This window comes from Aspergillus sydowii, assembly GCF_001890705.1.
Source record: "Aspergillus sydowii CBS 593.65 unplaced genomic scaffold ASPSYscaffold_1, whole genome shotgun sequence".
NCBI lineage: Eukaryota > Fungi > Ascomycota > Eurotiomycetes > Eurotiales > Aspergillaceae > Aspergillus > Aspergillus sydowii.
This window is the reverse complement of record NW_024467859.1, coordinates 110,219-133,339: the sequence shown is the minus strand read 5'-3', so window position 1 is coordinate 133,339 and position 23,121 is coordinate 110,219. Positions and strand designations below refer to the sequence as shown.

The 23,121-nt window shown below is 49.0% G+C and overlaps 11 protein-coding genes across 11 annotated transcripts; 5 read left to right on the top strand and 6 right to left on the bottom strand.

The window, feature by feature from the left end:
- Positions 1 to 1,103: 1,103 nt before the first annotated feature.
- Positions 1,104 to 1,820, bottom strand: ASPSYDRAFT_138364 (uncharacterized protein; the record flags this gene model as incomplete). The annotated part of the gene is made up of 4 exons (XM_040840830.1): positions 1,104 to 1,256; positions 1,316 to 1,499; positions 1,547 to 1,598; positions 1,661 to 1,820. 4 exons carry the CDS (start codon positions 1,818 to 1,820, stop codon positions 1,104 to 1,106), a joined length of 549 nt encoding a protein of 182 aa, XP_040707080.1.
- On the bottom strand, positions 1,739 to 2,372 carry ASPSYDRAFT_217715 (uncharacterized protein). The gene is made up of 2 exons (XM_040844106.1): positions 2,008 to 2,372; positions 1,739 to 1,862 (listed from the first exon to the last, which is right to left on the bottom strand). The coding sequence occupies exons 1-2, from the start codon at positions 2,282 to 2,284 to the stop codon at positions 1,852 to 1,854; spliced, it is 288 nt and encodes a 95-aa protein (XP_040707079.1). The 5' UTR covers positions 2,285 to 2,372; the 3' UTR covers positions 1,739 to 1,851.
- A 1,422-nt stretch (positions 2,373 to 3,794) lies between these two features.
- On the top strand, positions 3,795 to 4,949 carry sonA (putative nuclear pore complex protein (SonA); the record flags this gene model as incomplete). Its single annotated transcript, XM_040841181.1, has 2 exons — positions 3,795 to 4,055; positions 4,122 to 4,949. The coding sequence occupies 2 exons, from the start codon at positions 3,795 to 3,797 to the stop codon at positions 4,947 to 4,949; spliced, it is 1,089 nt and encodes a 362-aa protein (XP_040707078.1).
- Positions 4,950 to 5,565: 616 nt separating this feature from the next.
- ASPSYDRAFT_139215 (methionine--tRNA ligase MES1) lies at positions 5,566 to 7,611 on the bottom strand (the record flags this gene model as incomplete). Its single annotated transcript, XM_040840924.1, has 2 exons — positions 5,566 to 7,411; positions 7,475 to 7,611. 2 exons carry the CDS (start codon positions 7,609 to 7,611, stop codon positions 5,566 to 5,568), a joined length of 1,983 nt encoding a protein of 660 aa, XP_040707077.1.
- Positions 7,612 to 7,884: 273 nt separating this feature from the next.
- On the top strand, positions 7,885 to 8,469 carry ASPSYDRAFT_140811 (Yae1 family protein; the record flags this gene model as incomplete). Its single annotated transcript, XM_040841081.1, has 1 exon — positions 7,885 to 8,469. The coding sequence occupies one exon, from the start codon at positions 7,885 to 7,887 to the stop codon at positions 8,467 to 8,469; it is 585 nt and encodes a 194-aa protein (XP_040707076.1).
- A 1,282-nt stretch (positions 8,470 to 9,751) lies between these two features.
- On the top strand, positions 9,752 to 11,147 carry ASPSYDRAFT_83345 (ICE2 family protein; the record flags this gene model as incomplete). Its single annotated transcript, XM_040851213.1, has 2 exons — positions 9,752 to 10,273; positions 10,341 to 11,147. 2 exons carry the CDS (start codon positions 9,752 to 9,754, stop codon positions 11,145 to 11,147), a joined length of 1,329 nt encoding a protein of 442 aa, XP_040707075.1.
- Positions 11,148 to 12,646: 1,499 nt separating this feature from the next.
- Positions 12,647 to 13,283, bottom strand: ASPSYDRAFT_25360 (endosulfine family protein; the record flags this gene model as incomplete). The annotated part of the gene is made up of 3 exons (XM_040844153.1): positions 12,647 to 13,039; positions 13,103 to 13,186; positions 13,248 to 13,283. The coding sequence occupies 3 exons, from the start codon at positions 13,281 to 13,283 to the stop codon at positions 12,647 to 12,649; spliced, it is 513 nt and encodes a 170-aa protein (XP_040707074.1).
- Positions 13,284 to 14,098: 815 nt separating this feature from the next.
- On the top strand, positions 14,099 to 15,267 carry ASPSYDRAFT_37792 (SAM-dependent methyltransferase). Its single transcript, XM_040845571.1, has 6 exons — positions 14,099 to 14,190; positions 14,246 to 14,586; positions 14,654 to 14,671; positions 14,727 to 14,837; positions 14,893 to 15,011; positions 15,087 to 15,267. Exons 2-6 carry the CDS (start codon positions 14,253 to 14,255, stop codon positions 15,141 to 15,143), a joined length of 639 nt encoding a protein of 212 aa, XP_040707073.1. The 5' UTR covers positions 14,099 to 14,190; positions 14,246 to 14,252; the 3' UTR covers positions 15,144 to 15,267.
- A 430-nt stretch (positions 15,268 to 15,697) lies between these two features.
- Positions 15,698 to 17,727, top strand: kexA (serine-type carboxypeptidase kexA; the record flags this gene model as incomplete). The annotated part of the gene is made up of 3 exons (XM_040844152.1): positions 15,698 to 15,885; positions 15,941 to 16,301; positions 16,366 to 17,727. 3 exons carry the CDS (start codon positions 15,698 to 15,700, stop codon positions 17,725 to 17,727), a joined length of 1,911 nt encoding a protein of 636 aa, XP_040707072.1.
- Positions 17,728 to 17,977: 250 nt separating this feature from the next.
- Positions 17,978 to 19,312, bottom strand: cia1 (iron-sulfur cluster assembly protein CIA1; the record flags this gene model as incomplete). Its single annotated transcript, XM_040841188.1, has 1 exon — positions 17,978 to 19,312. The coding sequence occupies one exon, from the start codon at positions 19,310 to 19,312 to the stop codon at positions 17,978 to 17,980; it is 1,335 nt and encodes a 444-aa protein (XP_040707071.1).
- Positions 19,313 to 19,682: 370 nt separating this feature from the next.
- On the bottom strand, positions 19,683 to 22,562 carry ASPSYDRAFT_138746 (IQ calmodulin-binding motif domain protein; the record flags this gene model as incomplete). The annotated part of the gene is made up of 1 exon (XM_040840867.1): positions 19,683 to 22,562. The coding sequence occupies one exon, from the start codon at positions 22,560 to 22,562 to the stop codon at positions 19,683 to 19,685; it is 2,880 nt and encodes a 959-aa protein (XP_040707070.1).
- Between the last annotated feature and the right edge of the window lie 559 nt (positions 22,563 to 23,121).

Below are 23,121 nucleotides of genomic sequence, written 5' to 3'. Positions count from 1 at the left end.
TTGATACTTGTAGTATCTGTTGTTTCTTCTTTTCTCGAGGCCAATCTTTATGCAAATTGAGCATAAAATGCGATCCGGACCCCGTGACGCTGTGTAACTCCATACAGTAAGTATGGCTTGTTTTGATTTTCTTCTTCTTCTTCTTCTTTTTTTTTTTGTTTATCGGGTGCTTCGTGGACGGACCACATTCGAAGTCATACACATACTCTGTTCATTGACTCGGAAATTTGCACCGTGCATACCAACTGACAATCGCGCGCCACGAACATGGAGATCTGCTAGGCTGTGTCGATAATGGCTTGGGTTTGAAGAGGAACCCGGGGAAACGCAGCAGGGCATGAACAGAAATGTGAGTAAAAATGACGTGTTCATCTATCTATATCTGTTGTGGCGTTCTTTTATTCAAGATAGAGTAAACATTTGATATTGATATATAGTTCTGCTGTCACAATATCAGAGCATGGGGCACTGCCAAAGTATAAGCCGTTTTCTTTCTTTTTTTTAATTACTTTGCAATGATATGCGGGACAGCCAAAGTAGTTATTTGGAGGCAACCATACTTACCTTGGACAGTTACAACATAGGCCTAAAATGTAGATCGTAGAAGTGGGTAAGGGTCCTTCACCGTTGGCAATGGCCGCACACATGGACTTCGATAAGGCATGCCACGTGTAGTCGGGAGGGATCCAATCCCGTAGTCGCGAACAAGCATATAAAATCTACTAGATACTTCCTTCTCAACTGCCTTTGGCTAGGGCGCTCCCCACCTTTATAGTTCAACACAGTTGTATTATTGTGAAATTGAAAGAGAGTGAAAGAGACCTGGCTATTCAAGCCGGCTCTACAAGCACGCACTGCCCCGAGGGAATCAGTGGACTAGAGCTGAGATTAAAGACAACAAAGGCCAGATCGCAGAGATAAACACTTGTCTGCACTCTTGATACGCAGCTTCTAAAGCCTCGAACCATTGAAAAGACAATGCTCAGACGAAGCAGGACGAGAGACGAAGCATATCAAACCATGAAGATCGATGAAGTAACATTAGCAAGGAGAGACAATACCGCAACAACTGAAGCGGGTTATGTGGCAAATGCACAGCCACCCTACGCTTCCTCCTTAGACTTCTTCTTTGACTTCTTGCCTGATGTGACTGCCGGTGGACCCTGCTTGGTCTGGTGAACAATGAGACGTGTCCAGCTCTCTTCCTTGTCCCACTCGAAGCCAGCAAGGTAAGGCTTTTCCAGCTCGTCATCAGCCTATGAATAAAGCATGTTAGGATCCGATTATCAACATAGCATAAATTGAGCATAGGTACCTTCTTCTTGAATTGCTTGTAGATTGCGTCCAGCGCATCCTTGATTGTCACACCCTTCATGTTACGGGCCGTTACCTCTAACCCCAAGGGGAAATGGAGGTCAATCTTCTTCACTGGCGGGTTTACGAGGTGAAGTTTGAGGATGTCTCTGTCCTCGATTGTTGACGGTGAGGTGTTTAGCCTCCTGTGGAGAGTCAATAGGATAGAACAAAGGGAGGATTGAAAGCGTACCATCCAGTCTTCTGTGTTTCGATAGGCAGAGTAAGTTCAATTCCATCCTTTTCTATGCGAAATGCATATTTTAGCAACATAACCGATAGTAAATGAGGTTTGTGACATAAATACCTAGTTCCTTGATGTTGTAGATACCCTCGGCTTGAGATGAGGTACGCCTGTGAGACTTCTTGTCGGCCTTATCAGGCGCCTTCTCATCCTTGGTTGATATCGTCAAGCCAGCAACGGCGGAATCGACCTTGGTGAGCTCGGGGTGCTCAGCAACAGACATGGCTGCGATATAGGATAAAATGTGAGGTTGGTTAATGGAGATCTAGGTCCCAGGGAAAAGTATTAGGATATTATCTTGTCCCTGGAATGACTACACAGGATAGGAAGACACAGGGACCGGTAAAACCAAGGGACAGTCGATAACACACGACAAAACACCGAATATGGGTGTGAAGGGGAATGGCTACACAGGTGGGAAAGGAGGATGGTTGACGCGGGAAATGCAGGAACAGGGTTGAGCTTACCAGTCAGTTGGATACGGACGGCTGAAGATTGAGGTCCAGATGGAATGAAAGAAGAAGAAGAGGGAAAGAGGAGGGAAACGGAAAGAAAAGGGAAGAGGAGTGGAAGGCGCCGGGGGGAGGAGAAAGAGGGGAAAGGCAGGTGACCTAGAGAGCCAAAGGTAGGATGCTTCACCATCCAGCCACGTACATGGTCTCCTCTGCATCGGATGTCCGACTGCATTCGCTGAATCCTGACTTTTTGAATGGGCTAGAACACTCTACTACGCAGGCATTGACACTGAGATAGCTAAATTGAAGATACAGTAAAGATAGACAGGCGATGGTAAAGGACGCCTTAGGAGGCACAGGACGAGGCATGCGTGTTGTACGTTGTTTCTAAAGGTCGGTTGTTGTACGTCAGGTGGGACCAGAGACTAAACGGAGAGCTTCAAAGTAAGCTGTGGCAATATCGAGTATGGGGCGACATGAAAGGATATTGGATGACAGGCTAAACGTGCAGTGCGATGGAGACGGAGCGAGGGTGAATTGGATGATGAAACTACTTCCTGCTTCCGGAAAGGCCTCGCATGGTCGGACTGGGCTGACTGGCTGTGGCCGAAGCATGCCAATGGGAATCTCCTAGTAGCAGTATCGGTTCAGTCGCAGTATACTTGGAACAATACTAGCTGTCTTGAGTGAAGCACGGTCATGTCAAAGAAACCCCTCGAAAAGCCCCTCAAACAACAGCTTCGAGAGAATACCGTACGATCTTAAAGACTACGTACTTGTAAGTGGTGAATTGAAAGGATCTCCGCACCTGTCGCAGATACATCAGATGATGGTTCAATCCATGCCGGGCGTGTTCCGCATCATCCCACCGAGCAATGCCTCGCTCATTCTTCTGAGGGGGAGAGATGCCCCCTACCGAAACCCTTATTTCCCCTCGCACATCCATCAAGAATCGACTACACAGCAGAGTACTTACGAAGTACCTTCCGGGAGAATCGGATCACGCGAGAGCCTGACGTCGAGAGCTTTGGGGGGTAAGGCCCACTAAAGCTAAGGCTGCACCCCGCAATTCCACCCGCTCCACTTGGTCCGCGCCCGCCAGCTTCCATTTTGCACGCTACCATTATTACCGTTCTGGAATCGCAGCGCTGAGCTTCTGGGATCCACCGTCATCTTTATCCCCTGCTCACTACGAAGGAGCGTTTCGATGGTCGGAACTTGCCCGTGTTGACGACACCACTCGACTTGTTCCCTACGGTTGTCTTTTATCTGAATGTGGAGCAAGATTGGTTCCGATCTCACGTGGAGCAAGCAAACACGATATTATGGCCATCCGCAAGCCTACCCTTAAGTAATTTCATTTCAGAGGTCTGCTGTCACATCCAACAAAATCGGCGTGAATATGGGAATTATTGCTGTGACGAACTGGGGGCTCCTTCTGTTTGTGGTGTTTGGCATGTTTGCTTTGTTTGTCCTGTTTGCTTTGAAGCGGTGAGCGTTACGGCCTGAGGGCTGAGGTTGCGATACTGCCGGTTCCCAAGGGCGTTCTGCATTAGCGGTCCTTCGTTCTTGTCCTGCCGGGCAGCTTTTCCAACCACCTACCTAAAGAACAATTTTCTCATATTTCCGCCATCCTATCTGCTCGTGTATGCGCTCTTGATACTAGCTGACTATACGTTACAATCGCACAATTTATTCAACCGCATTGGGATTCTAGCTCGGATTCAAAAAAAGTTGTTGAAATGTCGGGCCTTTTTGGCGCTGCGGCCACTACGACAACAGCTGCAAGCAACACCACTGGGGACATTTCAAAAGACGTTGCGCTTAATTCTCCTCCCGAGGATAGCATTTCAGATCTTCGCTTTTCACCTGCAAGCGATCACTTAGCTGTAGCGTCATGGGATAAGAAAGTCCGCATATACGAGATCAACGATCAAGGTCAGAGCGAGGGCAAGGCACTTTTCGAGCATGAAGCTCCAGTTTTGAACTGCTGCTGGTCACCTGTAAGTTTCAGAATCTTGTTTGGTGTCGCTATGTTTTCCCGTTGCTTACAATATTTATTCCATTAGGACGGCACAAAAGTCGTTGGTGCAGGTGCAGACAAGGCGGCTCGCATGCTCGATCTTGCAGCCAATGCCACCACACCTATCCAGGTCGCCGCCCACGACGCCCCGATCAGATGCTGCCACATGTTTCCAAATCCGGCTGGCGGCAACCCCCTCCTCGTGACTGGTTCCTGGGACAAACAAGTTAAGTACTGGGATCTGCGGCAATCAACGCCTATCGCATCGTTGGAGTGCCAGGAACGTGTTTACACCATGGACGTCAAAGACAAGTTGCTAGTTGTCGGAACGGCAGACCGGTACATCAACATCGTCGATTTAAATAACCCGACGAAGTTCTATAAAACCATGCAGTCTCCTCTAAAATGGCAAACACGAGTGGTCAGCTGTTTTGCAGACGCAAGTGGCTTTGCCGTTGGAAGTATCGAGGGTCGCTGTGCTATCCAATACGTCGAGGATAAGGACTCGAACTCGAACTTCAGCTTCAAGTGTCATCGTGAAACGCCCCCCAACCAACGCGATGTCAACAACATTTACTCCGTCAATGCCATTTCCTTCCATCCAGTCCACGGCACTTTCAGCACAGCCGGTAGTGACGGGACATTCCATTTCTGGGATAAGGATGCCAAACACCGTCTGAAGGGATATCCCAGTGTTGGGGGAACAATTTCTAGCTCAGCTTTTAACCGCAATGGAAACATATTTGCCTACGCTGTGAGTTACGACTGGAGCAAGGGATACTCAGCAAACACTCCACAACTTCCCAATAAGGTCATGCTTCACCCCGTTGGGCAGGAAGAGGTGAAGCCGAGACCGGGTACTAGGAGGCGATAATCGAGTCGGTAAAATCCCCTTTCGCTCGGCGCAGTTGGATCATCTAGTCAACATTGACAATAGTGGGGTGGAAGATAAGGTGGCCTGGTAATATACCTAGGTGACATAGAACTACCAGTACTTAGGTACCTTATTGTTACCACGGATTAAACGATTTCTCAGACAAACTGACACGATGGTCTCTATATTTATGTTTCTGCTGTTGCCGATTATCTGAGTGTAGTTTATATTTTCTAGTAATGCATGAGCGAGTCTTTCTGCATTGTCCTCCCATTGTAAAATATCCATTCAAAGTCGATAAAACATAAGCTTTTGTATCAGTGGATACAGGTTCTGTTGTAGGCGATAGGTTCCACTATCCATGCTTCCAACACAGGCTAAAAAGACCCCATCTAGGGTTAGGGAAGTTTGTCATATATTTATAACTTGAAATATCCTCGTTCGACAGTAACATCTACGCTGAATAAAGGAATAGAGATAAAAACCAATACTAAAAAGAATATGGTTTCAATCATGAATGTGTAATTGTTAAAGTTACCGCTCATCGTATAGTCTCATCTTAAGAGTCTACAAAGTATCTAACTATCTGCTAGTATTTCGTAAACAGCGGCCACAATCACGATGTTGGGATCGTTACCTGCGCAACGCCATCTGTGACCTTCTCGACAGACTCATCATTCTTCCCCTCCGTCGTGGCATCAGTTGACTCTGCACCTCCCTTGGCCGTGGCTTCGACAGGCGCAACACCATCCGCACCCGCAGCAGCTGCAACTGCAGCCTCCTTGGCCCTCTTTTCCTTCTTCTTGGCCTTCGCCGCATCCTTGGCTGCCTTCTTTGCAGCTGCCTTGGCGGCTTCCTCCTCCTTCTTCTGTCTGTCGGCCTGAGAACCACCGAACTGCTCGCGCCACATATCGGCCTTTTTAGGGTCGATACGCGAGAACAGATACTGTGCCTTGCCGATTTTGTGGCCCGGCTTTAACGCCACGGGCTTCCAGCCATCCTTTATGTCCTCAAGGGACGGGATATAGGCGAAAGGCGCATCCAGTTGCTCATTAATGGACTTGGAAGTAGCAGGGAGGTAGGGCGCGAAAACGCTAGCGAGGAGATGGATGAGGTTGAGTACGGTACCGACAACGGCAGCGGCGCGTTCGGGTTCATTGGCGATGAGGCTGTTGTCCAGTCGGTTGGCTTGAATTAGGCCATTACCGGCTTCGGCGAGTTTCATCGCAGTATTTACACCTGCACGCAGATGCACGCCATCCATTTCTTCAATATATTGTCGGAGGAGAACCGTGACCTCATCCAAGGTGGGTTGGAAGCTCTCGGGGACGGTGAATTCGGGGATAGTGGAGCCGTACGACGCAGCAACAAGCTTGATCACTCGGTTGACTAGATTGCCTAGCTTGGCAAGTAACTCACTGTTGTTGCTATCGACGAATGATCTCCATTCGAATTGAGTGTCCCCTGTTTCGGGACGGTTCTTCAGGAGATAGTATCGCCACACGTCTGGGGCCACACCAGTTTCTTTGGCGTTATTACCGAAGACACCAACTCCGCGAGATTTACTGAACTTGCCCCCTTCATAGTTCAAATACTCAGCCGTATTTAAGTGATGAAGCATAGTCCACTTATCCTCGGTTCCCAGCTGGCATCCAGGGAAGATGACGCTGTGAAAGGGCACGTTGTCTTTGCCCAGGAATTGATAAAGCCGGACATCCTCAGGATTGCGCCACCAAAGTTCCCAGTCATGGGTATAATTAGCAGTAATTGATGGATAGCCAATGCATGCTTCAAACCACACATAGAGCACCTTATTGTCAAACCCATCCAAGGGGACGGGAACACCCCATTTAAGGTCTCTTGTAATACCACGGTCCTTCAAGCCTTCTCTCAACCAATTTTCCGTGATATTACGGGAGTTCTTTGGCCAGTCAGCATTTTCCATAACAGGAAGAACATATTTCTCGATGGCTGGCTGAAGCTTATCTAGAAGGAGGTGGATGTGTTTCGTGTTTCGCTTCACCGGAGTGGCGCCGTCGAGTTTACACCGCGGGTTGATGAGGTCGAATGGATCGAGAAGATGACCACACTTATCGCACTGATCTCCGCGAGCGTCGTCGTAGTGGCAACGTGGACATCCTCCCTCGACATAGCGATCGGCCAAGAAGGATCCATGGGTCTCGCAAAATGGTTGTTCAGCAGTCTTTTCCGCAAGGTACCCATTGTCATAGAGCCGCTTGAAAATGGCCTGAGAAATTTCGGTGTGTTTTTGTGTCGGCGTGCGCCCAAAATGATCGAATCCAATCTCAAACCATTCGTACACTTCCTGATGGATTTTATTGTACTTCGCGCACAGCTCCTCTGGGGTCACCTTTTCCTCCAAGGCTTTCGTTTCTGTTGCAGTACCATATTCATCTGTTCCGCAGATATACAGCGTTGGATGCCCGCAGGCCTTATGGTATCTAGGAATATTGCATTAGTTAAAAGTTGACCAACGTTGATCTATCCAAGAGCGAATGACTCACCTGGCGAAAACATCGGCACTGAGCACGGAACCGACTATGTTGCCCAAGTGAGGTACGTTATTGACGTAAGGCAAGGCGCTTGTGATGAGAATATTGCGCTCGCCCTTCTTGGGCAGGATCTTTGCTTCTGTAGCCATGGTGGGTGATTGAGATGGCGGGGTTGTGGAGGGGCAAAAGATGAACTAGAAGGGGAGCTTTTTTTTGGTGGTGGATGATTCATCGGCCGTCGGCAGAGCGTTGAACCTGAGCAACAAACTCCACAACTCCGATGCCCATTGATTTATCCCTTGCTGACCATTGTGAAATTATTTGCTTGGAGTGAACTTTGGAATCATCAACTTGGAGTTTATCTCTCTCTCTCTCTCTCTCTCTCTCTCTCTGTGGTGCGCCTGGGTCGACGGCTAGCTAACATGGATAACAACCTTCTCGAAAGCCTTCTCGACCTGGAAGAAGATTTCTACAAAGAAGGATTCGGCCTGGGGGCTGCGGATGGCGCGGAGGCTGGGTATACTGAAGGAAGCGTGTTTGCTGTGGAGAAGGGGTTTGAGAAGTTCGTTGAACTGGGGAAACTTTATGGCAAAGCGCTGGTTTGGGCTCAGAGGCTTGCGGACATCAAGCAGAACACACACAAGGCATCTTCACAGAACTCAGAACTGATTGTGGGGATCGAAGAGGTGGGAGAACAGAGCTTCCTGAAACCTATCGCTTGCAAGTCGATGTCGAAATTCTCACACAGCTCCCGACTCGCCAAGAACCTCGATACACTTCTCGAACTGGTTGATCCAGCTTCTTTACCCATGCAGAACACAGAAGAGGCTGTCACAGATGTAGATGAACGCCTGAAAGGGGCGGTCATCAAAGCAAAACTCATACAGCGCGCATTTGGCGAGCGCGAGGATACCTCGGATATCCAATCTGATGCCAAAGGGGGTCAAGTTTCTGGCGACGGTACTGGCAGCATTGAAGACATCAGCTCCCTCAATATCAGACATTGATTTGCGTGCATGAGGGAATGAGCTGTTAAGGAATATTCGCTTCATCACCGGCCTTTGAGGAGGCTTTAATAGCATTTTCTAAGCGGCTCTATTCGAGGCGTCTAGGCTGCTTCCGCAGATATTCCTTCCTAGAGAAATTGCCGCATGGTGTATTCGCTGGCAAACATATAACACTAATGATAAAGGTGGGCGATAATCCCGCTAGAGGGGTACGTCTTCCAGGAGGACTTGGTGGAATACCTTTGTTTTACAGGAAACCAATATTGGGAGAACCTTGACTTTGAGGTCCATCGTAGAGCGATGGCTTTCTTTTGACATATGGCCGCCTGGGCAGCAATGAATTCGATACCCTCGTGTCATGTCGGGTTGAATGAAGTGATAGGCAGCCAGAGTGGAGAGAGACGAGCTCGGGGCCCTGAGCTAGTTTGTGTCTTTAGCCCAAGACGGTTAGTCTATGCCTGATATCTTCAGTTCGCACATTCAAATCCAATCCAATGCGACTGTATCGGACTTGTTTTGTAGAATTCGATTGCTGTCGCATGCTCGCATCTTCACCGGGTTTGCTCAGTCATGTGCGAGGTTGTTGGCAGGTGTAGAAACTCAAAACTGTCGCTGAATGGATCTGAACCTAGGAATGAGCGGAGGGTCAAAATTTCAGCTTGTTCTGCAGTTGACCGCTTGTTTGAAGCTTTTTAGCGATTGCAGTGCTTCTGTATTGTGATTGCATCCTGGATTCCTGGACTAACCAACACTGGTGAGGACCGGGCATTTTTACTTTTTATTCTATTTATTTTCCTCTTGCAAATTCTCCTTTCCCCGCTGTCTCCAATATAGGTGCCTTCTCTGTTATTCCCCTGAAGAGAAACCTCAATTTGCTATCTGCGATCCGGATTCAGTGGTTAAGGTTAAACATTTGTATTTTCAGTACGGAAATACTAGCCACGTGAAACCGGTCGTTTATTCCGTCCCGCTAAGAGATAAGATCAAAACTTCCAGGGTAGAAGAACACGAGAACCACAACGTACGGAACCGGGGTCGACAAATCCCAAAGCCAGCTCACCCATTCTCTTGAAGTTCTCTCATCCTGCCTGGATTCATGCTCCCTTGCTGAGGCTCTATTAATCTATTTGCCTCCCGCCCCTCCAGGTTCGATCAGCGCCTGGAGGCTGTCAGACCGACATCGCGTCGTTGATTGAGCTCAACCACCAGCTTCCTTCGTCCTTCCTCGTCCCTCCTCACCAGGCGCGTGCTTCCTCCTTCGCGCCGCCGCCTACCCGGTCCGATGTGGCTCTTTCGGATACTCTCTTCGGCCCTCTTTCTTACCGTCACTGTTTCTTCCATCCCGCTGGCCTTTGACGTCGGTGGGAAGACATGCGGTCTGGCCTTTTCACTTTCCCTGACGACATTCTACTTCCTTTTCTCCGTCCTAAAGCTCACAACTCCCGAGCGATCCTGGCTGCGCTCCTCACTTATTGTTCTAATCAACTCTGCGCAATGGATCCTCATCCCGATTCTCCTGATCTGGTCACTCAACCGCTTCTCCGTTGACACCGACAATACTACTTCATGGGTAGAACGGACCTTCAGCGGGAAGCGCGCACAAGATTCATCTATTCAGGACTGGATCCTTGGTCGCGATGGACTACTGGAGGAGGTGGCTATCGGGAACTGGGACAAACTCTTGAGGTGGTCTACTCCGGTATTCCAGCTCGCAGAGGGGTTTTGCAGCTTACTGGTCATCCAAGCCGCCGGGCAGATCACGCGATGGCTTGTAAATCGCGGCGGCCGAAGCGATAGCTGGATGGTACGTTCATTTCGCAATGTAAGACTCGCAAGGCTCGTGGTCGGAAACTAACCTCCGTATGTGATAGATCGGCTTTCTTGTTCTCTCAGCATCCATTATTTCGAGCTCCGTTTACTTTCTCTGGCGCGTTCTCCAATTTCCTGAGATCTCCAATGTCGATGCGGCCTTGATAGGCGTGACGGTGACGTGCGCCGTGATACTATGCGCTTGGGGAATTGGAAGCGGCCGTGGAAACCCGGTAGAGAGCTCTCTTTTGTTCGCATACGTTGTGCTGTGCATTTATCAGATATTCACGGACTATCAGCCATCGCATCCAGTGGAGCAGCCAGTTCAATCACCGGCGCAAGCGGGAGATTTCCCCCCTCTTCCACCTATCATTATGGCCTCATACACTACTCTAATGCACGCTGTATCCCTCCTACCATCTATCATCCATGCCGCATTCAATATGATCACTGCCGTCTTCAGTGCAGTGACTCCGTCTGTCTTAATTTCGCTTACATACCGTATCCTAGTGCTGTATGCATCCACACGAATCATACCAGCAGTTCGTGAATCCGGGGCTCGGGCACTCTCTCAGGAAGCCTCGTTGGACGACTCCGATGCTGCTGGCCAGTTTTTGGGCTTCCTAAGCTACTTCTCCCCTTCTATCCTTATTTCAGTTTATACCAGCCTCCTTATGCAACATTTCGCAACGACTTCGCAGGCTATGGGCGGTAGTGGACAGTGGTGGAGTACCCAGGGCGCAGGAGGTGGAAATCTTTGGCGTTGGATCAACCTTGCAGGCATGTTGGCCCTGTATGCTGTCGAGCTATGGCTTGGAGCCTCTGATGATCTCGACTCGGGGCTGGCTGGTCATTGGAAGACCGATTGAAAATGCGAGTAAATTTGCAACCTAATTGTGACAGCAAGCCTAATCCCACAGGATTAGACTTTCGATATAGTCGTGTCTAACTGGCTCTTCTCGCCATGCACGCACGATCCTAAGGAGATACTGGGTTGGGTTCTCGCGACCGTGGTCTGGGATATCGAGCACCTGTTGACAGCCACAATTGAAATCAGTCGGTCTTCACACTTTTTCAAAGAGATGGCAGCTTCCAGGAAATACCAAAATTACCAGTTCACGACTTCCCGACTTCGTTTGCTTTCCTCTTCCACACTCGAAAGTACACCGAATCATGCATTTACCAGCCTTGACCCGACTCAAAGATCATCCTCCTCATAACACGCGGTACATATGTATCTGGGCACCTTTCAGAATAGCTTAAAACAAGGTTTTCTTATACCAAGATGTCGCCACCAAATTTGCCAAGACGATCTTAACTGTTGCTTTCAAATTACAGTCCATATTATTGAACATATCTGGCCGTTCGGAATTCCTCAACGGATATCAGGCACCCCTTTTTCAAAGCCAGTCATTTATTCCTATTTAGATATGCCTAGCCTCCACGGAATCTTTCCTTGCTTGCCAATATACCCCAATCTATCTTTAACTTTATCGGTACCATGTCTCCTTAACTTATACTTTTCGTGGTTATAGTTCCTAAACAGCTTATCCCGTTCAGGCCACCATAGTTTAATCTATTTACCGTGTCACCTATGATGACAGGTCAAGGGGACTTATACAGGGTCGGCGGAATGGTATAATAAGACACCCATGGATATGCAATGGGATACTAACTCTTTGGGTTCGGTTAATGCCAAGTGCGGAACTCATTAACTTTGTACATAGTACGCAAGAAAATAGCAATAACTAGTTAGTGATGATTCGAGCTCGAACCTTCCCAAGTATCTCCCAGATATTAAGCATTTGTGAAACTACACCCTAGTATTACATATAAGCATCGGAACGTTTGGGAGCCAACTACTAGCTGAGACAGTACAAAATACAAGAATACAAATAGATGTATGGTAATAAATAAGAGTTATCAATAAGTGATGTACGTCGATATACAAAGAAGAGAATAATGACAAAGGGAATAATAACATAATGCGCAATCTAGCGCCATTTAGAAACAAGCGCAGGTATGCGTGAGCCCAGCTAATAGGAATTTACGGACTTGCAGTCGTCCGCAAGCGAGTAGTGTATTCTTCCCTTCAGCCGAAGACAATGGATGAGGCGAAGCGATTCCTATGCTGTCGGTGCTCAGGTGACCAAGGGTTCAGGAGTGCCCCGCACGGTCCCTTTGCTTTTCCCTGACCCCTCAAACCTCGACATCTTCGAACGAGGAACCCGACATTCGAAATTACACCCGAGAGAAAGCAGAAACCAAGGCGCCAGGCTCTTTTCGTACTATCATTCACTGGTATAATAACGGAATGGAGAATGGATGAAATAGGACACTGAGAGAATGGCCGTTTTTGGAGAATCGATCATCGTCGAATGGGGACGCCCTCGGTAGCAGGAGGCGGGCTCACAGCTTCATCCTGGCCTTTATTCTCGGTTGCTTCAGGTGCGTTTTCAGACTCATCCACGCTTCTTCCGCGTTGAAGGAAGCTACCTTCCTTAACGGGGCTCCGACTCTGGAAGCCAACAGACCCAGGATGGCTGCTAATACTGCCAGGAATATGCTGCCCGCCCTGAGCGGAAATGCTGCCACCATTATTGCCCGTGGCCATAGGGTTGTTCGCACCCGGCGATGTAGCAGTTAGATGAGGAATATTTTCAGGAACTGGGTGTTGTGAGCCGACGTTTGTCACACCAACATCTGAGGCCTTTCCAGCTTTGCTCAAAGCATAATCCCCCGAATCAAAATATTTTCGCTCCTGCATGGCAGCTCAGGTACATTAGCGAAGAATAACGATGTTGAATCTTTGAAAACCATTTACCTTGAGCTTGTTCTGAAGCAGATCTTTCTTATTGGGCATTTTTCCATAGAGGCGCAGCAGGCGCTGCTCATCGGCACTCAACTTCTAGACCACGGTCAGAGCGCGCTTGTTGTACAACATACATGGGCAGCCAGCGAGAACATACGCTAGTATCAATCTTGTTCTGTTGATGAGGATTCATCGTAATAGATAGCCGCGGCAATCACAATCTGAGAAGAGGCTGTCTGGAGACGGTAGTAGTTGTAGGATGGCGGGAAGTCGGTAAGTTATCTCAACGAAGACGTCGGGCGGGGAGGTTGGACGAGGTAATGTTGGGTGTCGTCAGAGTACCCCACTGATGGCGGGGAGGGAAAGGTGATGTCGTTGGGAGACGTAAGGGATATAACACGGATTACCGAGCGTCGAAAAGGATGGAAAGAACCTTGGACGACACAGAGGAAAGTTGGAATCGGAGAGCTGACATCCGTAGACGAGGATGGAGTGAACAAGTACTTGGGAGAATAATAGCAGCCGGAAGTTTAAAGGCCCAGAGTCCCATACTTAGGTTGATTATCATAGCACGCTCCCACCTCCCACTCAGCGCCCAACTAGGCAAGCCACTTACCATATCTGGCTAGACCCGCGGAGATCTGAAACGGGCTGTCCACTGGAAATACCGGAATCGACACTGGAAATACGCCTCGAGCTTGGATAAAGCGAGAAATCAAATTTCTTTATATTAAACCAAGTGTAGTCTGTAGCTAAGAGGAAGTTCAACGGTCTGAAACGTGCGGCTCATCATGATATAAACTAAATGGCCAGGAGTCCGCTCCCAGTTCTTCAGAATGCGCAGTAACCGTGTTGAGTTTAGGCTTGTGTGTCACCAACCATGGGCGAGATCGCCGCAGCTCTTTGCTTTGGGCAGTGATAAAACTACTCTAGAAGCTCATGCAATCTGTAAAATTCCAGACACTCCAGGAAGTCGCTTCTTGCTTCGAGAAAGGAAACAACTTCGTTTAGGTCTAGTGACAACGAGCGGAGTCTGGCTGCGGAAGAGAATAATTTTCTGCCCCCCATCAAAAACGCCCATCCGTTTGCGATTTAATAAGGTAGAGATATTCAATGCTCAGCCGACAACATCTATTCCGTTGACCACAATTACAGGTCCATCATGAGTGATCAAAATCCCTCCACCGCGTCAGTCACCATCGTGGTCGAGCATCTAGACCCCGAATTAGGCGCCTGGTCTGCTCTGGAATATGGCTGTATTGCCCGAGAGTCCCATTCAGCAGGCAGTAAATTTCTTCTGAGCTCAGTTCCTACCTCGTTGCAAATGCCAGACGACCTAGCCGCTACGGATGGTCTCGGAGTTGAACATCGCAGTGTCGAAGAGGTTTTTGCGGACCGAAAATCCAAGGTCTGCCTCTTGGATCCATCTGCCAAGGTTGAGCTCAATCCCGCTGATGGGGACAACTTTGAAGTCTTCCTCTTTGGAGGAATATTGGGTGCGAACCCCCTCGTAGACCACGATGTATAGGCTTCTCCTAGCTGACTTTAAGTGCTGTCTTACAGGTGATGACCCTCCACGGGGTAGGTTACATACAAATCCCAGCAGGAACACCTAACACTGACAAGTTGATTCCAGACCGTACCTCTGAACTTAGGAAAAAAGGCTATGAAGGACGGCGACTTGGACCTGTACAGATGACAACCGATACAGCGGTACGGGTTACGCGCATGGTTGTCCATGACAGAGGTAGACAGACCGGCCCCTATGTCGAATAACATATCAGAAAAACTGACTTCACCAGTTCCTCTAGAGGAGATCCCATACATTGACCACCCAGAAATTGTCATCAATGAGCATGAGCGGACTGAGATGCCGTTTCGCTATGTAAAAGACAGTGATGGCAAGCCCATCATGCCCAAGGTAAGCCAATGAAGGTTGAACGCTCGCACCGACTCGGAACAAGAGTCAAATATGCTAACAGACTACTACTACTAGGGAATGTTAGAACTGATAAAAAAGGACGCTGACCAAGGTATCGAGGACCTTTTCTAGCCCTCTGCGCGGGGTAATGGGGATAGGTGGTTTTCGTGTACCGGATATAAGCACGAATGCCGCGCGGATAGGGACAGCATATGCTCAATAAACCCCAGAATAAGAACTACACTGTCTGAATGCCTTCAAGATTCTTGCTTATTGAGCTTCGAATGCGGAAAGTCTCCCGGTTGTGACGCCTTCCGTACGGTAAAATACTTAATCGCCACCCAGCGTGGAACTCGATAAAGTAAGAGTCAGTAAGATGCTTACGAATGGCCACGCTACCTTTCAGTTTCACCATCGTCACATCGACCGCCCGTCTTTTTCACTTCAGAGCTCCCCCTCTTGATTCTCTCTTTAACGCTCTCAGTTTTATCGCCCTCCTTACTTTTGAATAACTTCTCCGTTTTCCGAGCGAGCTATACCCTTTGTTTAGTGACGTTCTCTAGGTGCGGAATCTGGACCGGCGCGGCATTCGACCACCATAACCAATGAGTTCTTGAAGTCTCGCTCCATTATCGAGCTCCTCCATTAAATACCTCCTCTCACTTCAGCGATTGTTTAGTTATAGGATGGTCCCCGGGTCATTCTCCCGGCGCTCCGGTGGGGGGAGCGGTCCTCTTTTCCCCTTGTATTTCTCAGCATTATCATTGCTGCTCCTCCTTAATCCCACCGCAGTCTCAGCTCAGTCTGCAGCCGATTACTATGTGAAGTCATTGCCTGGAGCCCCAGAGGGACCGCTGCTGAAGATGCATGCTGGGTAAGCTTTGCCGTATCTATCCACACACATATCTACACAACTAACCTCCTTTAAGACACATAGAGGTAGACCCAGAGACCAACGGAAATCTTTTTTTCTGGCATTATCAAAATCGCCACATCGCAAACCGTCAGCGAACGGTAATATGGCTGAACGGAGGGCCCGGCTGCAGCTCGATGGATGGCGCACTTATGGAGGTTGGCCCCTATCGACTGAAGGATAACCACACTTTGGAATACAACGAGGGTTCATGGGACGAATTCACGAACCTTCTCTTTGTTGACCAGCCTGTTGGAACCGGATTCAGCTTCGTCAACACTGACAGCTATCTCCGTGAGCTAGGTGAAATGGCTGAACAATTCGTTACATTTATGGAGAAATGGTTCGCCATATTTCCTGAATACGAACGGGATGATGTATGAACCTCCTATAAGTCCAGCGTCCTTGATCGTCTTTGTGCTGATTTGTGTGGCTTGGCAGATTTATTTCGCTGGCGAATCATATGCAGGCCAATATATCCCATACATTGCGAAAGCTATCCAAGAACGAAACAAAAACATCAACAGGGATATGGATGCACATTGGAATCTTCGCGGTCTCCTAATCGGTAATGGTTGGATATCGCCAGCGGAACAGTACCCGGCCTACTTGACTTATGCTTACGAAGAGGGCCTCGTCCGGGAAGGTAGCAAGCTCGGAAAACAACTCGAAGTTCTCCTCTCCGTCTGCAAATCGGAAATGGAAACTGGGCACCCCAAAGTTTCGATACGTGATTGCGAAAAGGTTTTGACTGAATTGCTCCGAAACACTCACGACTCGAATGATGAATGTTTCAACATGTACGATATCCGCCTTCGCGACGCTCCCAATTCTTGTGGAATGAGTTGGCCGCCAGACCTGGCTGATGTGCAGCCTTATCTACAAAACCCCGAAGTGGTTCAGGCTCTGAATATAAATCCTAACAAACAATCCGGGTGGCAAGAGTGCGAGGGCAATGTTGGTAACGCGTTTCAGGCAGCTAAGTCCAAGCCATCAGTCAACCTGCTTCCCGAATTACTCGAGTCGGGTATTAAAATTCTTCTCTTCAGTGGCGACAAAGACCTCATTTGCAATCATGTTGGGACTGAGGAGCTCATTGGCAATATGAAGTGGTCTGGTGGTACTGGCTTTGAAATTTCACCAGGTGTATGGGCGCCACGACATGACTGGACGTTTGAAGATGAGCCGGCTGGTTACTACCAACATGCGAGGAACTTGACCTACGTTCTCTTTTACAACGCCAGTCACATGGTTCCATTCGATCTCCCACGACCTTCGCGGGATATGGTCGACCGCTTCATGAACGTAGACATCGCCAGCATTGGTGGCATGCCAGCAGATTCTCGCATCGATGGTGAACCGCTCCCTCAAACCTCTGTAGGTGGCCACCCAAACAGCACGGCCGCTGAAGAACAAGAACAGCAGAAGATCAAAGAAACCGAATGGAATGCCTACGCCAAGTCCGGCGAAGCAGTACTCGTCGTCGTCATTATCGGGGTTCTAGTATGGGGCTTCTTCATATGGCGCAGCCGCCAACGGCACGGCGGCTATCGTGGCATCTCTATCAAGTCCCCAAGTTCGACCTCTGTTCTAGGACGATTCCACAACAAGCATGGTAACGGCGCAGACGTGGAAGCCGGTGATTTTGATGAAGCTGAACTGGACGACCTACACTCACCTGGCCTGGATCGAGAGAACTACGCGGTCGGTGATGACAGTGGAGACGAAGAGCAAGGACAGGGCCAGGGGCAGCAGCAAGGTCAAGGATCCTCATCGCAGGCCGGAGTTAATCTTGTAGAATAATTTGTCTTCTGTTCTCTTGACCAATCTTGGATATCGTGTAGTGTTTAAGTTTTCAGTTTTATTCTGCCTTCTTTTTCACATTTTACATACGGCCCACTGCAGGAAATTACCCAAATTCGACTATTGGATATGAAACTTATGACCAAATTAACATTTCCTTTCCTGGTTTTCCGTGTTTTTATTTCGTCCATGTGCTCCTATCAACCCCAATTTATAAGTAACAGATGGTCGCCTAGGTGAGATACTAATGTTACCGTGTCAACATCCACACTTTGATACTCCCGTCGTCGGCAGTTGTAACTAGTAACTCTTCCTCTCTATTCTCTTCTCGGCCCCGATCAGCCCGTTTGGCCCATGTAACGTGGTTGATTTCGTATATTCCATGTGCACCATCTATGACCCCAACGATCTTCCATTCAGTAGGCGGATGTAGAGAATCACCTCCATCAGTAGAGTTCGGGAATTTGGGATCAATATCCATGGGCAGATTATGAGTCTGGGATGGAGCCGCGAATCTTTCCTCATAAACCACGATGCGTCCATCTGCACCGACAGAAGCCAACAGGCCCGTTCGCCGACTCCAAGAAACCGCATAGATCGAGAGCTCGTGTGAATACGGAAGGACCGCGTCCTCTTCCCAAATCTCATCTGTGCCGGATGGCCGAATAATACTTGGTACTGCGTCTGCTCCGGGTGCGCTCATCTGTGCCTTCGGTTGACGTCGCCAAATGCGAACAGACTGATCATGCGAACAAGATGCGAGGCGAGGCCCCGAAATAGAATGCCACTGCCTCCACTCTTCCTCTTTAGATTCAGTCTCCGAAGAAGAAAGTGGCACATTTTCAACACTCTCCCAGTCAATACCCCAAACTGTCCCTTCATGGCCTCGAATACAAGCAACCTGGCCCCAATCATCAATGTCCTCCCGCCAAATCCGAATCGTATCATCATAACTCCCACTAGCAAGGCACTCCTCCGCAGGATGCCACGCAACACACTTGACATCCCCTTCATGCTCCTGCATCACGGCCACAGTTTCAAAGTTGTTATCCCCATCATCAAGATCCTCCCAGATCCAGATCGATTTGTCTCGCGAGCATGTGGCAAGAAGCATTCCGGATGCAGACCACGAAACGGATTTTACTTCGCTATCGTGACCGTCGAGAAGAACAGCAAACCGCCATTCCTCATCCTCGTCTTCCTCACTGTCTTCCTCTCCTGTTCGTTGCGGAATATCGCCCTTCTCTTGTGCTGCAGCCACTGTCTCCTCATAGTTATCCCATCGCCTCCAGATTCCTACAGTTGCATCGAAACTTCCCGTAGCGATGACGCTCTCGCCCGACACATTCGGCTTCCAGGCGCAAGTGCGGACGCTTCGCTTATGACCGCCGGATATGGTAGAAAGGAGACGGAAGTTTGTCAATGAGTAGACGCGAACTGTTTTGTCAGAGCTGCAAGTTGCGACGAGGGGCAAGGTAGGGTGTGGTGCTGTGAGCCATGTGCGTTCGAGTGACGGTGGGGTGAGGTCGGAGAGGAGATTGATGTTGAGCTTCGGAACAGCTACGGCAGCATTGGGTGCCGCCATTTTTAGGATACTCGGTTTGAAATAGTAGGATGGTTTGTACTGCAGTGGTTGGGGAGTGAATCTCAGTCCCGATGCTGGAAGGGTTGAATGGACGGGCCAGAGAAACTTGATTTGGTGGGGTTGTAGCGATATGTATAGATAAGATAAAACTGATCTGAAGAAAACGAAATAGCGATAACACATCAACAACATCAATGGATGTGTTCTGAACGAAGATGTCCATAAATCTAGACCAATCCGTAATGTTCACTAGCAACGGAGCTACAGCCGTAAAAACACGAGAAAGAGTCTAATTACAGAGAACATAATCACGCCGATAAGCCCTCAAATGCCATTCAACAGACTATCCAAAATGGAAATTAAGAACACCTTAGGATACTGGACTCAAACGACCGCTCTCACTTAGAATCCGTTCGTAGATCATTCCATGACATAACCAATCCACTTCACGCACTTTGCCCAGTTCCTCTGTCAATTGCCCGACCTGGTTCACGAACTCTGGCATACCTGCCCCAGCTAAACTCTGGCTCGCAGTACTCGTTGCTCGCACTCTTTCGCTTGCACTTGATGCACTGAGTCGGGAAAGTACGTGGCCCCGCAAACGCGAAAGTATAAGGCGTGCAACTGGATCTGCGAAGCCAGTCGCACCATTTCCGGATGTACTAGATGTTGTGATACTTGTCGGATCCGACGAGAACGACGGTCCCTGCGCCGGCATCTCTGTGTGGACTTCAACCGATGTCTGGCTTGCCGTGAGAGATGCAGCTGCACATGCTGTCGCGACCGGAGAGAGTACTCGCCTTATAGTCGCCGCCAGCTGAGTACTCGCGTTGGAGGGCATAGGATGAGTAGACTCTAGGATTGATTGAATCCGGTCCGAGGAAACATCATTGAAATCCAATGACAATATCCGATCACCTTCAGCTTTCCACTGCGCCCGCGCATCGCGCTTGAGTAAGTTCTTTGCAGTCAAAAGTATTGAAGCTGTAGCTACTATTTTAAAAGCTTGAGCGTGTAGTGTGTTCAATCTCTGGCGATCCAACTCCAAGGTCTCGGGGACCAAATCGTCAGATACCGGTGCATTCGTGAAAACGAGATCAACGAGTCCATGGGCATAAATCTTCGAGGCGGGTGGCTGCGGTTCCCCATGGACATTCTCGGGATCGCGTTTTCGCATTTCGTCAGCAATGATTTTACGGTGCGTCCGCCAAAAACGACGGCACTTTCCTATACCGAAAGAGCCATCCTGAAGACCTCTCTCGAATGTTCTTTGCTCATATCCAGGGGCTTCCTGAATAAGCTGAGGAGCAGCAATCTGGATCATGAAGTTGGTATGATCAAGAGACAAAAGGTCAATAATCCCCATGAGCCTTGCCAAGCGATCTATCGCATCTTCCGAAGTGTCCACGGCAAATGCATTGACCACAGGGTCACGGTAAGGTGCACAAAGCTTTGGAAGGATTGAGGTCATGAAATTGAAAAAGGCGTCGTAGGAGAATGCTCCCGCTTTGCACTGGTTCTCTACCAATTTTGGATCGAGAACTTCACTAATCAACACATGCAGAGAATTGCCAGGTCGTAGGGAGCGCAATAAACGATCCTGTATGACCGTGGCCATGGCGACAATCCAATTTGTACCCATCCCAGCCTCCACGTCTCGGCGCATCAAATCACACATGTGCTCCATAACCCGCTTACGCGGCTCTGTATATGACTTTTCCTCAATTTTGAACTCTTTGTTGATGAGAAGCTCATGGACCAGGGCACGATTCTCAGGAAGAGCAGTCAAAATTTTCGTGAACCGCTCGTGTGGAGATATACGCTGTTTCTCTAATTCTTGCAGAACCGCGCTGTCCAGATTGTTGAAGCTTTCACTAATCGGTGATGCAACACTTTCAGTGAGAGCTTCGGTAGTAGTTGTCGCAGACGCTACTTCTGCTGACCGCGGAATGGCCTGCTTGGAAGCCAACTTTTTCTTCTGTCGCTTGGCCCTTTTCGAGGCATTCCGGACCATCTGCATTGCTCTGTCAGGACCTGCCAGACGCTTCAGCCTAGCGAGTAGTAGAATTTGATTCTGTCTGATACCTTGACGGTAGTCATCTGCGACACCACCAGCTTGGTCATCCTTCACTGTCTGCCAGATTAATTCCAATTCAACAAACTGGGCGAGCATAATCTCGATCAAAACACTGGAATCATGTGCCTTCCACGCATGGAACGCAGAAAAGAAGACATTGTATTCCTCACACAGAGTCTGAATTTCGGCGGAAATCGTTGCCGGTGAACAGCACCCAGAAGACAATAAGGGGATCACTTGATTGAAAGCAGAGAGAAGTTCCTGTGCCTTGGAAATCAAGTCTTGCTCCTGTTCGCCATCTCCGCTCAAAACTTCAGCAGGATGTGTGACAATCAAGTAGCTACTAAGGAATGTGCGCACAGCACCTCTGCCACCGATTGTTCCACTCTCCATATCCTGCAAGCCGCAAAGCCGAAGCACTCGAGCAGTTGTGGACAGGACTTTTTCTTCCGATAATAACGCACCGACTTCTTCGAAACTCATGTCACGAATGCGTTCTGTTGTAATATTAAGACCTAGAAATTCCCGCATGACCAGTCTGGCATGATATGTCCTCCAAACCCTCTGGAGTTTGCGCGCAGCGGCGTCTTCTGTAAGATGTTTCATAGTCGTAGTTTTCCTCTCTTCAGTTGTAGAGCTGCTTGTGCGATGACGCCTAGGGGTTTGCTGATATAGAAGTCGTCTCTTTTCTGCCTCCGCAAATTTCTCCGCCATTTCAACTCGAAGGCGTGCGTGCTCTGCCGCCTTCTTCTCGCGGTTATCTTCTGCCTTCTTCTTCGCACGCCGAACTTCCTCCTCGCACTTAGCTGTGATCTCTGCCAATAACCGCTCACGGGCTTGTTGAGCAGCTAAGGCTCTCCCTTCTCTCTGGAGGTTTCGAGTGGAAGCTTTCGTCAGCGCTGCGCGTAACCTCACTTTCTCTGCATGCAGCGCACGATCCGCAAGTCTTGCTTTCCTGCTTTCAAGGATCGACGCCCGTCGCAAATGTTGCGCGATATTATCGGTAGCAGTTGCTCCATGGGATGCACTCGAGTGTTGCGAATGCAGGGAAGAAATAGAGTCCCGTCGGGATGAGACAGCGGAAGACCGTCGAACTACGCTGGTTTTCCGGGTGAAACGCGTCGCAAGATGGGCTGGAAGGCTCAGTGAAGAGGTCGACTCATCGGACAGCATTTCTATGTCCGGCTCACTGTGAGTTTCGGGCGCAACCGCAGGACCAGCATCGGGCAGTTGAATTTCAATATCTGAATTGCGACGGATCATGATCTTTAAGATGAGGCGGGGTGTATATACGGTTACCGCAACGCATCCGAACAGTCGAGGGTCGGGAGGGGTGATTATCGATAGCGCGAAGTAGCGTCGACTGGGTATTTATTCGAGAACCCAAGGGCAAAAGAAGGAACAAGGTCGCGCAAAGGTAAAAAGAGGTGAATTATTTCAGCCCGAAGGGTTTGCGTCACAGCCTACTGTCCGACGAAATACTCTGTCAAAAGGAGAATGTCTTGCTTATCGATGATTTGATGAGGACAGAACCCAAGCTATAGAGGGATCCGTGCTCTGTTTCAGAAACAAACGAAAACCGAGGATGGAAGGAGTAGTTAGACAGAAGGAACGACGAGAATAGAAGAACTTAGAGATAACCGGAGGAACAATACACCAAGGATATAAGTTAGCCAGGTCATGCAGCACCGTCAACGTTATTCGCCGCCGCCATCGTCGTCCGAACAGGGCC

Coding starts and splice junctions, on each gene's coding strand:
- ASPSYDRAFT_217715 (XM_040844106.1), bottom strand. CDS start 2,284: ATGCAGTCGGACATCCGATGCAGAGGAGACCATGTACGTGGCTGGATG.
- ASPSYDRAFT_37792 (XM_040845571.1), top strand. CDS start 14,253: ATGAGTGATCAAAATCCCTCCACCGCGTCAGTCACCATCGTGGTCGAG. Junction 14,838..14,892: donor CATGGTTGTCCATGACAGAG/GTAGACAGACCG, acceptor TGACTTCACCAG/TTCCTCTAGAGGAGATCCCA. Junction 15,012..15,086: donor GCAAGCCCATCATGCCCAAG/GTAAGCCAATGA, acceptor TACTACTACTAG/GGAATGTTAGAACTGATAAA.